Here is a 16,999-nt window from a genome sequence, read left to right on the forward strand (position 1 = left end):
CTTTGGTGCTTTCTTCTTAGCTGAAGGGAAGTTGTGAGCCACAGCTGGTTTTTTGTTTTGTTTTGTTTTCCTCCCTGAATGAGTTCCAGTGCCAGGCACTTCAGATGACCTTCAGAAAAAGAATGAGTGTGCTGCATTGTGTTGGAGAGCTTGGGAATAGAGATTAGTACAGGCACCACACGATGGGTCTTTGACCAGCTGAGTAGCTAGGAAAGTGAAGAGGATGGGCAAACACTGCCCGTTTGTGGAGTGAGTGCACTTTGAGGTATTGCGTTGATAAAGTATCCTAATGAGAGCAGTTAGGGAAAGAAAGATCAATGTTCTGTTGGTTGAAAAGCTGCTGAGCTGAGCAGCCAGGCTGTGTTTTTGAAGACTGAAGCTTTACCTGCACTGGATCTTTTTCCACAGTTTTACTAAATACCAACAGGCAGTGAAGTAATGGCTGCTGTCAGTGCCCACAAATGCTCGGTTGTGCCACGTCATCTTGTTTCACAGAGCCCTGGTGGCTTCAATGTGCTTTAATGTTACTAGAATGGAGAAGAGCCTGTGTCTGTCTACCTCAATTGTGGACATGCAGTGTCTTAAAACCATGAAGTGGTTTTAAGTGGAAGAATTAAAACGTGTAATGATAGCGTGAATGTGTGTTCTGTATATTCTTTGCCTAAAGGATATTTGACATCTCATGATTGAGTTTGTTGGATGGGTAGATTTCTTTTTCTGTTACACTGAAATTTATTTTCATTTGAAAGAGGAACACCTAAGCCTTTTCCTTTTGTTACATTGGTTTTGATAGTGTCTTGCTAAAATACTGTGGGATCAAGTCCTCCACTTGCTGTCTGGATGTAATGCTATAGAAACTGGTAGAGCTGTCTCTGCTCATGGGGAGGGTTTTGATCAGAGGAAAATAAAAATGCATGAGTTTTATGACCAAATGGAAGCAAAGATAATTGAAGAGATCTGGATAATTTGAGTGCTAGTTCATATTTTAAGAAATATGGGGTTAGGTAGTGTTTTTTGAAATCTCAAACTCTGCTTTCTGTTACAGGTTACATCTTAAGTGTTGTGCTCCTAACTTTACCAAGGCAACACCTTGTTCAGCTTTACCTGTACTTTCTGACTGCACTGCTGCTGTATGCTGGACACCAAATTTCCAGGTAGGAATAAGTGGATTAATTTTGTTAGCTTCATTTGTGAATTAAGAATATAATGGATACTTTGTTAATAGCTTCTGCAAATTGGGGAAGGTCTGGTTTTCTGGAGGCTTTTTCTTGTGCCAGATAACTAAATCTATCATGCTGTTGTTTATCTTAAAAAGTTAATGACAGTTAAATGTACTGTCAACTAGTTCTGGTGCATTTGTGTTGACTTAAGAGGAGTTTTTAGCTGCTTTTCTGCAGAGTATAATGTCCATTAATCTGAGGAGAGAAAACACTGCAGGACTAAATATGACCTGTGATGTAGTAACCCGTTACTCAGTGGCTTAATTAACATGCTTTCAACACTGAGGCATCTTACCAAGTGAACAGAATGTTACCTTCAAATTCCTGGCACATATGAGAAGGGAGAAAGTAGTGCTATTGAGGGTAGTAAAAGTGAAGTAGTTGTGGAATTTATTCTTAAATGAGTAATATATTTTACAATGAAAGCAAAAAGAAAGGTTTTTGGATCTAAAACACAAAGCAATAGGCTGGACAACTCTGAGAAAGTCAAGACAAAGTAGATCGTCTTCATTTGTTTGGCTGGAGTTAAATCTGTTGAAAGCCAATGTAAACTTTTCTACTGACAAGATGTTAAATTGGAACCAAAGAGAATGCCCTCACATTAATGTCTTTACGTGGGAAGTTTTGTAAATGTGGATTTAAGCCTGATTTATTTTGGTTCCTGCTGATGGGAAACATTAAAAAATGTGCTTTTGATTGATTTAAGTGAAGTAATAGGTTTCTTATTTCTGCATCAAAATTGTTGTACTGAAACATTTGCTGGAACGTCTGAATATGCTGCAGCTCAGGGGAAGCGTTCACGAAGGTTTTGTGGTAACTTGGTGTGCAACTCTTGCAGTTGTCAGAGTTTCAGTTAATAATTTCCTGAACTGATGAGGGTGCAAGAGAGAAATTAGACCTCTTATCCACTGGGTAGGAAGGAAAGAGGATTTTTTTTTTTATCATCCTCAGTGGAGTCCTCAGTTTTTACAGATACAGTTTGTGGGTGTTTCTCATAGAGTTAGAGGCTTACTTGTTAGAAAAAGCAACCTCAACATTATTTATTGTATTTGTATTGAGGTGAGAATACAACTGATACCAGAAACCCATCAGATCCAGGGCTTTGGTCCAGAACATCTAGAGCTAGGGATCCTTATGCCATTCTGGATCCTTGAATCTTTCAAGTCAAAGAGAGGTGGTATGGATTTTGGTTGATAAATATAGTGCTATCCCTTAATGTGATCTTTATAGTTGTTTTTCTCCATAGTGTGAATTGTAAGTGGTATTATGTTTTGAGATTTGGGATTTAAAGGCTTCGTTTAAATATGTTGGATAACTATTGCTTGGTCTGTTTGGTGCACTTGTACTAAGCTTTCTGTATTTGATGCTTCTGGAGTGTATTAACGGAGACTTTAATTAAATCTTTCATCAACTGGCACAAAAATACTTAATTAAAAGATGTCTGAGATTCAAATAGTCCAGCGCTATTCCCTAGATACTTAACAAAGCAAGTGTAGCTAGAGCTTCTGAGTGAGCTTATCCATTCCCTAGATATAAGATGGACTGGTTTGAAAAGAGGCACTGCTCCGGGGGAGCTCTTCAACAGCCTTTGTGTAACATGGGGAATACAACCTGAATTAGGTTTTCCAAAGAATTTCTGAATCCATTTAGTTTTCATAATGAAGCTAGTAAAGTGTAACAACATGCAGATACACTCTCGTTGCTGGAGCTAAACCTCTTATTAATGATGCTATCCAATTATAACTGATGTTTCTATTTAGCAGACTGATCGTAGTGAGACATACAGTTATGTGTGCAGACTCTTCCTGATTTTTTTGCTAATAAATCTGCTCAGTGTGTGCTGCTTGCACACATTACCAGTTGGGAGGCTATTTAAAACAGATGAAGAGATCCCATCTTGAGGCGAGGCCAGTTTGGTTAATGCAGATTTTAGAACAAGACCAGAATCAGCTGGCACTTGTGACTCTGCAGCGTCCTGGAAATTCTGAGCTGCTGAAAGACTGCAGCCATCAGTGCTGTTTTTCCAGCCCAGAAATAGCTTGTGGTTCAGCTGCAAGTCTAGGAATAAGATCTGAATGTTATAGTTAAGCTCTGATTCAGACTTCAGATCTGTGTGACCTTGACAAGACACTTCTTAGCATTTGCTGCCTCAGCTGTAAAACCAGGAATTACCTTAATGTGTAAGGATTGATTAGTTAATGTTTGTGAGCACTTGGAGAGTCCATGGCGGCACTGCATTTATACATCACATGTTAGCCTGGCAATTTGGATAGAGATAATTCACCATCTGTTTAGGAAAAAAGAAGTCAGCTTTAAAAAACAGCCCTGCCACTCTTGACAAAGAAAACATACGTTTGTTTTTTTATATGTAGCTGCATGAATGTCTTGCTTGAAAGGATCACGTTTTCCCCCCTCCAACCCCCCAATTTCAACGATAAAACTGGGTAAAAGAAATGAAGCAATTGACAATATTACTTATGCTATAAAATGGAATGTGCATTATATTAATTGATGCTATCATTGCATCCCAGATGTTGAACCTGGCAGAGCTTGGGGAAGATTTGGGATGAAGGTAGCTGGGAGGAGGAAAGAAGGAGGAAAAGGCAGGGAGCAAGAGATAGAATTCTGTCCTATCTGTGTTCTTAAAACATTTTTAATTTTCAGAGTATCTGTAGACATTTAAAATGTTAAGTATGTGTGTATTTGATGTTAACAGCAAAGATTAATTAGTCAAATTAAGTGTCAGCAATATGACTCAATTCAGTAAAATAACAACTGTGCCTTGTGCTTGTCAATTACAAAGCATATTTTTAATAACAGAAGACCTTTCTTGGCTTTCTGTAACAATTAATGATTGTACTGTATCTCTTCACCTTTATAGAGCAACGTTAATCATGACAGTCCATGTAACAGTCCAGCAGTTTGATGAAGTGAGGCTAGGAATACACGAACAGAATGAAGAACAGGCAATTTGATCTAAGCTTGATTTTTACATCCTAATTTTCTCCAGCAATAATGCAGTTTCAGCCATTGTATTAATGTTTTCTTACACTGCTGGAGTAAAATGAACGATTCTCAAATGTACACAAAAGCTGCAGCTTCATACAGCTTTAATTGTTCAAAATTGAGTGCGGGCTCTTGTTCTTCTCAACATCTTGTGTAGCAGTGCAGCTGTTCCAGGCATCTTTTGATTGGTGTCTGTGCCAAAAGATCCCACGTTTGTATTTGTGGGAAGAGAATAATTACTTTTCCTACTCAGACATCATCTACAGATGATGTTCAAAAATATAGGGGACCTTAAAACATTGCTTCTCTGAGCTGGTAGGTGTGCAAATCTAAATTAAAGAGAGGTACTTAAAGAATGAAGCCAAGTATGACACCTCTGTGCGAATGACTGAATCAGCCAAGGGCAAGAAATATAGCTTGAAAGGATTTGGGTCATCTCCAGGCATGTTCCTGCTATAAAAGAGACGACTGTAAGTGCAGCTTTGTTGGTGTCTTAGCTAAGTTGTGTAAGGTTTTCTTGCTACCGTTGGTGTTCTGGATGATTTTGTAACCTGTTTCCTGGCAGATGTAGAAAAAGTTAGATGTCTTCACTGCTTTCCTTCCAGCAGTTTAGAAATAACCATCGTTTTCACCTTCAATTTCAGGATGGTGCATGATGTTGGTAATAAAAAAAGCCATCTTCAGCGTGTTGCAAATTTGTATGCAATCTGTGGTGGTGTTTTTTTCTCCCTTTGTAACTGATAGATTATCCTTCTCGTTTTGCAAATGCTGAGAGAAAGTGCTTTCTGCAGCTGGAAAGAAAAAAAAAATGCCCAACTTTGTCCCAGAGATTACATCTGTGTGGATGTTTGAAGGCTGAAAACCAACCAACCAAACCCTTGCACTGGCTTGATAACAAGGGGGATGTTCTACCTAGGTTGAACTGTTAGCTGCCTTTTCCATCCTCGTGTTTTTGATTGTAGGTATTGTAGGTTACAGTCTAAAGAGCCCATACCTGCATACCTTGCATACACTGTGACACTTGTAAAGCTGCACTGCATAGGCAGCGCTGTCAAATATGAAGAAGGGGCTTTGAAGTGTTTGTTTAAGTACTTTGAGATTTATTTCTCAAATTCCAGAGACTTTTTGTAAATGAATGTGTGAATACCTTAGTTTGGAGTGGTGAAGTGGTGCTAGAGCTAGAGTATTTTTTCATATTTCTGGAGAGAAGTGAATGCATCCAGTAGCATTCCTTTGCATATTTTTTCTGCCCTGAAATATGAAGAGCAATTCTTAAATTGGTTGTGATTTCCAGCCTTGCTTGCTCCGCTTTGACTGCATCTGTTCCCAGTGAGCGTGGCTTGCTCACTGATGTAAAGAACTACACCATAAGTGAAGCACCTGGCCTCTCTAGCAAATACCCTGCTGGCTCCGTGCAGGGTCAGATCGAGTGTGTCTGCCCAGCATTCCTGGGGCTGCAGCCAAACGGGAGTGACTGGATGGGGTTGGCAGAGACCGTGGGGCCTCAGGAGTAGGTGGTGTGTAACAGAGGTGCAGCAGCTATGTAGGGAGTGCAGAAGAGAGAGCTGGAGCTCTGGATGCAATGGGTCACGAGTGTCGCCTGCTGTCTCATGGCAGGGGATTAACGAGCCACTGGAGAATTACTGCTGTGCTGTTCCAGGATTATCTTCAGAAAGTGCAAAGTGTTTGCTCTTCATATGAAGTTCATATTTGATTTACTTTGCTGTTACGTAGGTTAGCCCACTTACAGTGGAGCCGATGGATGATTGCCAGCAGCAGGAAAAATGCCTGCTCTCCATGGGATTCTTCTTTCTTTCTTTGATTGCCTGAGCTCATCCTCCTAGCCCACCTTATCTCAGGGAAAAGTTATAAAAGTTCTGTCCCATTCTCATATTATCTCACTGTATCTTCAGTAGTGCTCTATCAGTTTGAGGGTATCCTATTGGTCCCCCTGAGCTCAATTTTTAAATCCTGATGGTTAAAGGGATTATGAGGCAGCCCTGTCCCTGACTCTTCCACGACTGTCACTGTTCCTTCATAGCTAATTTTGAATTCAGTGCAAAGAGATTATTTGGAGCAAAACCCTTTGTTCCTTTAATTGGAGGACCTTTCCACATGATTCTAGTGGGGAAAAAAAAAAAACATAATTAGGAAAAAGAACACTTAATAAGGAAACCTAAAAATGAAATGATGCTTAAGAGGCTTTGTCAATAAGCAGTTTCAGGCCATGCTGAAGAGCAGCTTGGATGTCCCAGAGGACTTTTATGGCTGTGACAGTGAGTCTAATTACAGCTAATACGCCTGTTGCTGAAGTCGTACTCCAATTAGATCCTTCGATCACTGAGGCTGCCATAACAGCCATGCTAATACTGCTTTTTGAAATTTACTTAGTTATCTGTAATGTACACTGAAGTTCAATGTGTGTGGATGAATAAATTGCATCTTGTACTAAGATCCTTCTGATCGGACATACTTTGTGGTTTTATTTTTTTTAGGGATTACGTGAGAAGTGAATTAGAATCAGGATATGAAGGGCCAATGTACGTGGAGCCTCTCTCAATGAATCGTTTCATGACTGCACTAGTAGGTAAGTGACTTAAATATTTGTGATGCAGGAGAGAGTTCTGCCTAATCCTCTTCGTTGAAACCTAGGCATGTTTTGCCTCTTGTTTTCAAATTTCTCTATCACACTAGTCGCTGTTAATATGCAGGAGATATGGAGTTCTGTGTACGTCCTACCTGACTCTCTATATTCCACTAAATTACTAATACTCTCTTATTTATAGCATTAAAGTATTTTCTAGATCTCTGGGGATTTTTAAAAATTAATGATAGGTTCAAGTGCTTGAGATTCATAAGGGTATCTTAATCTATCATGCTGTTGTAAAGATGCACTTTGTTGCAAATCATGTTTGTTGATGACATATGGGACTGAAATTAAAAGTGTGTTTTATTTTGGTGGAGTAGGACGAGTAGTTGGTGAGTATGTTCTTGTAGAAGCACTTTAAGTTCATGCCTGGGACTTTGGGTGAAAGCTTCACAATAAGCAGTTCTTATAGGAGGTGATTTACCATAGTAGGCAGCATAGGAGTTATTCTTAAAAGAAAGCTTTTGAGTTTTGCCTCTGTATCCCTGTCTACCCCTGTCAAAGCATCAAAGCATGAGGAATGCAGGGAGAGAGATTCAAGGATCTCATGTATCTCAGTTCACTTCAGTTTGTATCGGCCAGTCACTTAACTGACAGCATATCGTTTCTCTCAAAAAATAGTACTAATATTCTTTAGTGCTTCTGTGTTTACCAGTTCTAGAGTTGTGCTTCTTAAATGTAGCATTCTGTCTCTGTGTTCGTTTCAGACTCACAGTCTGATTCAGAATGATTGGATCGTATTGGATGGGAGGTACCGCAGAAATTTCAGTAGTAACATTTGTAATGCTTTTGTCTTTGAAGTGGTTGTGCAAGCATTTATTCTGTATCGGCTTTATAGGTGAGCATTACCATACTCTTAGAAAAAGGGAAAAACACAAGTGAAATAGATTTGTGGATGTGTGCATGGAACTACAGGCAGCTTTTTTGTTTTCCAACCTAGTTCCAGGGATATTTCTAATTAAAACATTAAGGAGTAACAACACAAAACTATATTTAGATTATTTTATTAGTGGCAGAGATGACTCCTTTTCCTAAAAATCTCAAAGAAATCGTGAAGAATTGGGCTTTTTATGCTCCTTCTTACCTTTCCCTCCCTAATGAACTTTGGAAGAGAATAAATTCAGCATTAAGGATGCTGTGCCATACCATATGCTCTGCTGAGAGGATATTGGAATACACATGCACCATGTGTATTTTAGATATAAGCCAAACTCAGAAGAGAAATCTTCCCTAATTCCTTTCACTAAGGTCTATGGTTTTCATCAGATTATTGACAGATTTAGTCAGCCGTGCACTGTTGGCAAAACTCAGCAGGCTTTCTGTTTGCTTGCAGCTGCTACTGGAAGATTTAAATGGGTTTACTTACTACAGTATGTTAGGTCTACCAGAATATCTACATCTCCTCTGTGCCCGCATCTTCACTTTTAAATGTGGCATTTATCTTTGCTTTTAATATTTTTGTAGAAACAACATTGGTGTTTTCTGAGGAAAGGAAATCTTCTTTTGAGGTTCTTTCTTCTCTCTTCTGATTTCTAGGTGTGTTAAATTTACTGTCTTATAGGACATCAAGGTACAGATAAATCCTTTAGCATGTTTCACTAAGGAAATATTTGTAATTAGTTCTTTGAATCTCTCTTAGATGCAGTGCAGGGTTCCGTGATAAAGCAGAATCCCTTGGAGCTTCACAAAGCAGCAGGCAGAAAGAGGTCAGGAGTCATGATGCCATTCTGTAACATATAGACAGAAACTAAACCAAGAGTCAAACCCATTAGTATCCCATGGTGTATCATTCAGGTTTAATATGGATTAAAAATAAGCGATGAAGACAATTGTGTTTTTGTCCAGTACAGCTTTTTTGTTGTACTGGGTGGCAGACTAGAATGTCTGATTATTGTAATTGTATTTCAGAAGTAGCTGTGACTACACTAACAAGTATGTGTATGTTAATGTATTTAATATCCTCACTATTAGTCCTCCTTGTTCTCCCAAAGCCAACATGAAAGTGTGATTTTAATCTTGATGGCAACTGGTGGTCTCTGGGGAAGTTCTATAGAAGTGGACTTTGAGATTTGACAATGTTTTGTGTAACTATGAAATACTGTGTTAAATTTTTACATACCAAGGTATTTATCCAGTGCATTCTGCCATGTCTCAGGAGCATGCTGTGCTGAACTGCCATCTTCACAGCAAAAAGAACAAGCAGGTGATTTGCTCCAGTTTTTTGTATGTTCTGCCAGAGCATTGTGGTGCAGCGCTGCTGGCAAAGGCACTGAGACAAGTGCATGGGGCAACAATCGTGATGCTGATAGAGCTCTGTTACCTAAAAGCTGTGGTCACAGTAAAGGGGTTGATGTACAATGCACCACCTGGGTCACACATTTAATCTTTGTTAATGCCTTTTTTCATGAGCGCCTTTTGAGTTGCCTTTCACAGTCGGTTCTTCCCCCAAATCTAGCTCAGTCCAATGACTGTTAAACAGGGTTACCAATATGCTCTGAAGTGCTGGGTGGGAGGAATAAATGCCTTTGAATTGTCTCTTGGGTGAGTGTGTCACCTTGTGAGAATGTCAGCTGTGGATGTTACAAAGCTGCATGGTTTTGGAAGTAGTGCTACTGTGGAGTCTTGTTTTCTCTTGGTTCTCAATGCTCAGTAGTGGGAGCATGCAGTAACTTCAAGGCATCTTGCTTTTTGCCAAGCTGCTAATGTCATAACCAGGAAATTTGTTAACATCAGCTTTTTAAAACGGGATGAAATAGAGAGTTCCCTTCTAAATGTGGTTTGAACAGCAACAGTACCACATGGGCTCACTTACTGTACATTTTCCATTAGCTTACTGCCTGAGAGTCCCTGGCTATGTTTAATGTATTTGTGGAGGTTTTGGGAGGCGAAAAGAATGGGCAGGAACTTAAAGCAGTAGATTTCTTCCTCATTGCCTCATTCCATAATAGAGAAGCATAAAGTCCTGCAGGAGCATTCCATATTCATTGTCACTGTCTGTGGTTTTCAATCCACAGCATCTTAAGATTGCAGAGTGGACTGTTCCATTGGATTTGCTAGTCTTAGCAGATAGTTTGAGCATTAAGTTTTTTTGGTGATTTGATATGAGTTCCAAACCGATTCCTTCTGACTGAAACTGCAAATTGTAGATGATATCTCACTATTTACAGCCCTACTTGGAAATATACTATGGTGTGCAACACAGAGAGACTGTCCTGAGCAAAGGGGCAGCTGCCCCAGTTAAAGATGGGAAGTATGTCCTTGTCATTGCAAGCTCCACTGTCGTTTCAGGCCTCTTCTGAGAACTGACTAAATACAGACTGCAGAAAGGAGATCAGGGCCTCAAGAGGGAATGTCCACATGCTTCTTTTGCTGGTGTACAGTTCTTCCCATGACAAGTAACTTCCAATGAGTGTATAAACTGAAAAGGTGGAAAACAGAACACGCAGGAGGGATGATGAGCATACTCAGCATGTTATGCCAGGAGGAAAGCAAGTGTTGCTGTTTCATCAGATGAGACTAGAATCACAGGTCCTATTTTATCACTGGAGAACCCCAGTTTCTTACCCAAAGTGATGCGTGAGAGTTTTTCTTACCCAGATGATGTTTGTTTGTCTCCATGCTACTTCCTCTGAGATAAAGGGTACAAGTTCCAGTGACCGTAATGGGAGAGTTAAACTGGAGTGGGCTGCTGTAGAAATGCTGCCTCCCAGATCTCTGGGTGTGCAGGAAAGATGTCCCTCTGCCCTGCCAACTGGTTAAGAGAATTTAGTTGTTAATTATCTGTCACTTGCAAGGTTCAGTGATAATTTTGAGCAACTGCCCCGGGGCGTTATGAAGTTATTGAAATCTCAGCTGCTGACCTGGCTGTCTCTTGTTGTTCTTGGTTGGTAATTCCTCTTGACAGTGTAAATATTGTTGTTCTAAAAGCCATTTGGGACCTCTGATTACTTTTTTTTTTAAATTATTTTAATAGATCAGGATGAAATAGTCTTATAGCTGGGCTTCAGAAATGCTGCTGCTGTGCTCACCAATACAGGTTGAGCTGGGGATGTGGAAACCAGAGGGATGACTTGCCCAGTTATCCTCCGTGTGATTTATTCCTGGGACTTTGTATTAATTTGACCGTGATTCTGGATGTGCTTTGGGCTTGCATTTTACTAATCTGCAAAGCACACACTTGGCGTAGTTTGAAAATGGTAAGTTTTGTGACCTAGCAAACAATGCAGAGGAGACTGGTTTCATAACAGATATGTCCTAGTTAGAGCTGTCATAATATGCCGGATGTTGATAACTGTGTTATGGAAAGATAACGAATTAAAATACGTTTTTTCTGAAGGGGATAATCAGCTTGATTATAAAAGACTGTCGTGTTTTCAGGTCAGCTGGTGGTATGTACGCTCTGCTCCTGCGTCATGAAAACAAAACAGATCTGGCTCTTCTCTGCTCACATGCTCCCTCTGCTGGCACGGCTCTGCCTGGTCCCGTTGGAAACCATTGTCATCATCAACAAATTTGCTATGATTTTCACTGGTTTGGAAGTTCTCTACTTTCTGGGATCAAATCTTCTGGTGCCCTATAACTTGGCGAAATCTGCATACAGAGAGCTTGTCCAGGTAAGACAGAATGGAACAATTTTATTCTCCTGGGCATGAGCATTTTTGCAGGAAAGAAGTAATAAATAAAAGTAGTTTGGCTGTTTTCTGTGTGCCTGTTTTTGTGTGTGAGCTCATGTTTTCTTAGTAAGTCAGTTGTGTTCCTACCCATAGCATCCTCTTTCTTTAATTTAGGGTAGCTTACAATTTATATGAGTGAGCAGTTAAGGCATTAGCCTGAATTATACTGGCTAGTTGAGCAGGTTGACTTCACTTGGATTTTACTTAGTCCTTCACAAATCCAAGCTAAAAGACAGGGCTGTGGTAGGATGGAATTTATCTAGAGCCTTATGAAGTGTGCGTGGTCCTTCCAGACATTAATTACAGTAGCTGTTCATTTCAGGAAATACCTTTTGTATGGAAAAAATGTTTATAATCATAGTAGCATTTAATTGGGAGTGATTTTGACTGTGGCTTAGACTGTGATGTGAAAGGTTGAAAAGTCTGGTATTTTCTTCAGAAAAGCAGCATTTCAGAGAGCTCTAACAGGAGTTACCAGAAACAGAGAGGACTGATCTGACACACATCCCTTTTGTTAATGCTTTGGCATCCAATAAATACATTTAATATATATTTGGTTGAGAAACTGATTTATTAATTCTACAGAAAGATTATGCCTTACGGTATTTATATAAAAATAAAATGTGAGTATATATCCTTTCATATATCTCAGTATAAAAAAAAATAGTTGTTTAATTTTAGCAGACCCACTAGTTCTCCTCTCACCACATGCTGGAGTTTTTTCAAAGCAAGCCTTTGGTTTTCTGCCTTGTGCTTCTTCATTCTGGAAGCAGCCTGAAAACTAACCTGTTAAGCTCTTTCAGAACCATCTTTAAAGCTATTCTTTGCTGTCATATGTCATATACAAACCAGAACTTGGCAGCAGTAGGTTTCTGGCATGCCAAAGTCTCAGCCTGTCATGTTGATCATTATTGTCTAATTATTTATTTTGTGTGTAATTGGTCTTAGGAGCAAGATTATCCTTCCTTGCTTGTACAGCACTTAACATGGTCTGATCTTGTCCACAACTAGATTGTAGATTTACTGATTAAAACAAGTTCAGGAGCTGATTGGCAAAGCCTCAATATCCATGTTGTCCAGCAGGAATATGAAAATCATGCTTACCACTTCCTTTACAAGGGAGAGAGCAGTACTATGTGGGATAAAACATGCTCCTCTTCTGTACTACTTGAAGACTTGAAACAGGGTGGAACCAGCACCTCCATATTCTATATGCATGAACACCTGCAGAGTGTAGCTTCCTGATGTCAAATTCAAATCTGATGTGGATTTGATTCATGTATCTACTGTTTTATTAGACACTAAGTATAAAACACTTAAATGTTATATGAAGATTTTAGCTGCAGATAAGAAATAGTTGTGTTCTTATTTGCTCAGAATTGTATTTTAAGTGCAGCTGCTTTACAAGTCTCCACGTCTTTAGGATGCCCTGACCTTGTGTGGTAGATAGCTGTCAGTGACGCCTTTGTCCTGATATTAGTGACTTCACTGCTGTTGTAGGCTGAAATGGATTGCTGTCTTGATATCGATGGTAAAACTCAGTGAATATTAGGATGTTCAGCAGCATATTTCTTGAACGTGGAGATAGCCCTAACCAGTGGACCAAGGCAGTTTTCTGCATGTGTGTGTAGTTCATCCCGTGTCTGGTGATGTAATTTAAAAGCAGGTCCAGAAGTGTGGCTGCCTACTTGCAGCAGAAGATGGCCAGAAATGCCTCGTGGTTATTAATCTACATTATAAGCACGGATGACCTGTCTCCAACATGATGGAGCGCTGTGCCAGGAGCTGCACAGGATTGCTTGGCTTGGTGCCAGGCCAAGGGAGTCTCCTGTGGGCAGATTCAGTTCCTTGACAAGTGTGCACAAAGCTAAAAGGAGGAGCTTGGCACCGTGTCCCTGCCAGCATCACACTGCTTGTCCATCAGCCACAGTCCATGCTGCATCAGGTCCTGTGAACCTAACATCCCTCACACTTGTCACAAAACACTGAGTAGGCAACTCTTGAAGATTTTGTTAAAATAACAACTATTTCTTGAGTTTGCTAGCTCTTACAGATTTTACACCATTGTGGTAAGCAGGTGATGAGGAAATAGTTGTTATGAGTGATCTCCTTTTGATCCTTTCTGTGAAGTCCAGCTGTATGAAGTTCCAGCTTCCAGAGAACGGTTGTGTTATAATTCAGTTGTTGCAGTGCAAAAGATGTAATTGAACTTCAGAGTCTTCTGAAATAGCTTTTAACTGTGAACTTCAGAACTCTTAGTTGACTGGGAGCAGTCAGAAGTTTGATACCTGTTCATCTGGAGATATTTAAATATAAAATGGCTGTGGTATTTAGTGTCCCCTTTAAAACAGATCAGCAAAACAGATTTACTGTGCTGAAGTGCTCTGGCTCATATTTCATTATCTAGTGTGTGTGGTGAGTTGTGGGTTGTGTGTGAGCTGAGAGGGGGCAGCAGACAGCAGCTCCAAGGCAGTTATCCCGAGGAAGGGGCATTTCTGGTGGTTTGTTGTGCAATCAGGTATTTCTTCTTACTTGGGTAAGACAGTTCATCAGACAGTAGTTTGTCACTGCTGAGTGTGGGCTTTCCCTTTGTCAGGCTTTCGCTTGACCCCATTTTTTGCTTTGGGATGGCTAATGCAGTGTGTATTGCCCTTAGTTTTATTGTGGCTTTTTGTTATCAAACCATAAATGATGTGAACAAATAACAAACTGTGTTTTTTTTCTGTCTTGCCCAGGTGGTGGAAGTGTATGGTCTGCTGGCTCTGGGGATGTCTCTGTGGAACCAACTGGTGGTCCCTGTTCTTTTCATGGTGTTCTGGTTGGTCTTATTTGCTCTCCAGATCTATTCCTATTTCAGTACACGGGACCAGCCAGCCTCAAGAGAGAGGCTTCTCTTCCTCTTCTTGACAAGGTAATTAACTAGTCTGTACATAGCTGTTGTTATTTTTTGAGTATGTTCTGAAACATCTCTTTTAGTGACTATGTAAGTAGATTGGCTTCATTGCATTGGATGCCCAGCAAATACCTCTCCTTACTGCAGAGACAATGTATACTGTCCCTGTGAAGCTTCAGGGGCATCTGTTATGTTTAGGACAGACAATTTCAGTGGAACTGGGGGAGAGTTCCCAAAGGAAGAAAAAATTCCTTTGATGAGGAAATAAGAAGAGCACACTTCTTACCTTTTCTATAAAAGCGGGAGTGATGTCTGTTCTTACCAGACTGGAAAGTTCTTGTATGTGTATTTGCTATTTAAAAAAAAAAAATCTGTATGTTTCACTGTCCTTGGTGTTCCTCTCAAATCTTTTCCTTGACTATATAACTGCTGGGATTTTTTTTACATGCTTTGAAGAGGTTAGCTCTTTGGGACAATTTATAAACTTGTGGTTAATACATAAACATAAGTCTGAGCTCTTCAGGCTTCTCTGTGAGCTCTTAAGCTCCTATGGGGCCCTTGAATGGAACATCATGTGGAAATAAGTTTAAGAAGGATAGTAAAATTACTCTAGAGGGGAAAAAAAGATTGATCATTAGTCAGAATGGCCAAGATTCTTATTTTCTGGTAAACAAAACTTAGAGTTCCTCAAACTGCAGAAATACCGTATTTAAATATCTATTTCTCACTGCCTTGACTGAAAGGAACACTTGAAAGCTTTATCAGCCCTGCTCAGGTTAGTAAATAGACAGAACTGGAAGGCTTACCAAAAGCTCTGCAAATAGTGTATGTAAACACTTCAAAATACTCTGTTATGAGCTGCTGTCAAAGGAGATCTCCAGTTCAAGTAGTCATTAAAACAAAGTAAACGTCTCTTGGTTGTGCTTTGCTTATTTTTGAAGGATATTTTTCCTCAAAGCACTTTTGTCTTTTCAAGCTGCTGGACTGGTTCACGCCTCAGTTGGTTAATTAGCATGACACATTTTTGACCACCATAATTTCTCTCATAAAGGACTTCTATTCTGGTGAACAAGCTAAGATCTTTTTATTATTATTATTTTTTAATGAATGGAGGTGTTGATGTGCTGTTACCTGGGGTTGTGTATTTGAGGAGTTCCAGGTGTGTAATCCCTGGCTGACAGCTCTTCATTGAGTGTTGGGACATGTGGTGTTCTGCACTGTGCTCTCGGTGCTCTGGCAGCTGCATTTCGTAGGAGCCCAAGTGTACCCTGAGGCTTATGCTTCTCCAAATAATGCAATGCCAGGATCAATAAAAGAGCAGCCTTAAGGTAAGGGAGCTGAAGGAAGTCTGCTATTCTTGGTATTATCGGAGGTATTCAGAAGTCTCAGTCTTTGGTACCTTACTGTTGTAGCAAAATAAAGGAAAAACCCAGCTGAGAGAGAATATTCTTCCTTGTCTTGCTGCTTCTGACACAACCCTTTGAAAGACAACTGTTGCCCGTGGACACTGCTGAAAAAGTCTGGTCATCCAACGGTGTTTATCGCTTTGACATTTGCCTGCACTATTGCAGATCTGAGTGGAAAAGTGCCTTAAGTGAATCCATCTGCTTTAGCTCTGCTTGTGGTAGTTGTTTGAAATTTCAGCTAGCCACCCAGGTGCACTGGGGCTCAGCTGCCGTTTGGCTGTGAAAAACCTCTGCAGGCAGGACACAGTGCCACCGTGTGGCACAGCGGTGGAGAAGGACTGGAGGGAGCAGTACAAGACAAACTGCATGGCCCAGGCTCCAACCTGAAAGCTCTGCTAACTGCTGTAGTACCTTTTAATACTTCCATTAAGCTAGTCCAGTTGTGCTTTCGGAACAGTTCACACCTTTAAGACAGCGTGGGGAGAACTCATCACATTGCTTTTAATTGATGATACTTTTCATTTTGTCTTTTTCTTCTCTCTCTTCTCAGTATTGCAGAATGCTGTAGCACTCCATACTCGCTGCTGGGTTTGGTCTTCACTGTCTCCTTTGTTGCTCTGGGAGTTCTGACTCTCTGCAAGTTTTACTTGCAGGGCTACCGAGCATTCATGAATGATCCTGCTATGAATAGGTAAGTGTGTCATAGTGCCTAGGGTCTAAAAAGAGAAAGACAAAAAGGTATATAAATAGCATTGATATAGAGTTGTGGGGATTTTTTTGTTTTATAACTTAAGAGCGCTTGGCTATCCTTGACAGACTTTCTGTACACCAACCTTTCTGTATATTGGAAGGATTTGAGGTGAAAATACAGCTTATCACAGACTTCTTTGGAGATGGTTTATTTCTGTAACATATTCAGGGCTGTTACGTGGGATTTAAAATTCCACATTTTGATTATCTTAGTACCTTCATTAATATGAGTCACTGGAAAATTTTCACTTGCTTGGATGATATAAGCGCTTCACATTTACATTTTCTCATTTACCCTGTAGTCATGTGTGAAACATTACTAATCTTAGAGTCTTAAATGACAACGTTGTATGGTTTGCCTATAAGGAACTATGGGAAATATCCAAAATATAGGAACTGACCTT

General features: G+C 40.0%; 1 protein-coding gene across 5 annotated transcripts in view; it reads left to right on the forward strand.

The window, feature by feature from the left end:
- RNF145 (ring finger protein 145) overlaps positions 1–16,999 on the forward strand; it is a 40,520-nt gene that overhangs the window by 16,671 nt on the left and 6,850 nt on the right. For all 5 annotated transcript variants that reach the window (XM_001233172.7, XM_046900439.1, XM_015293896.4 and 2 more), the window contains 5 exons: positions 1,046–1,154; positions 6,722–6,813; positions 11,251–11,486; positions 14,282–14,457; positions 16,396–16,536. In XM_001233172.7, coding sequence (XP_001233173.1) covers positions 1,046–1,154; positions 6,722–6,813; positions 11,251–11,486; positions 14,282–14,457; positions 16,396–16,536 — 754 coding nt within the window. The remainder of the gene's footprint in view (positions 1–1,045; positions 1,155–6,721; positions 6,814–11,250; positions 11,487–14,281; positions 14,458–16,395; positions 16,537–16,999) is intronic.

Source organism: Gallus gallus, chromosome 13 (genome assembly GCF_016699485.2).
Source record: "Gallus gallus isolate bGalGal1 chromosome 13, bGalGal1.mat.broiler.GRCg7b, whole genome shotgun sequence".
In the NCBI taxonomy this organism is placed as follows: domain Eukaryota; kingdom Metazoa; phylum Chordata; class Aves; order Galliformes; family Phasianidae; genus Gallus; species Gallus gallus.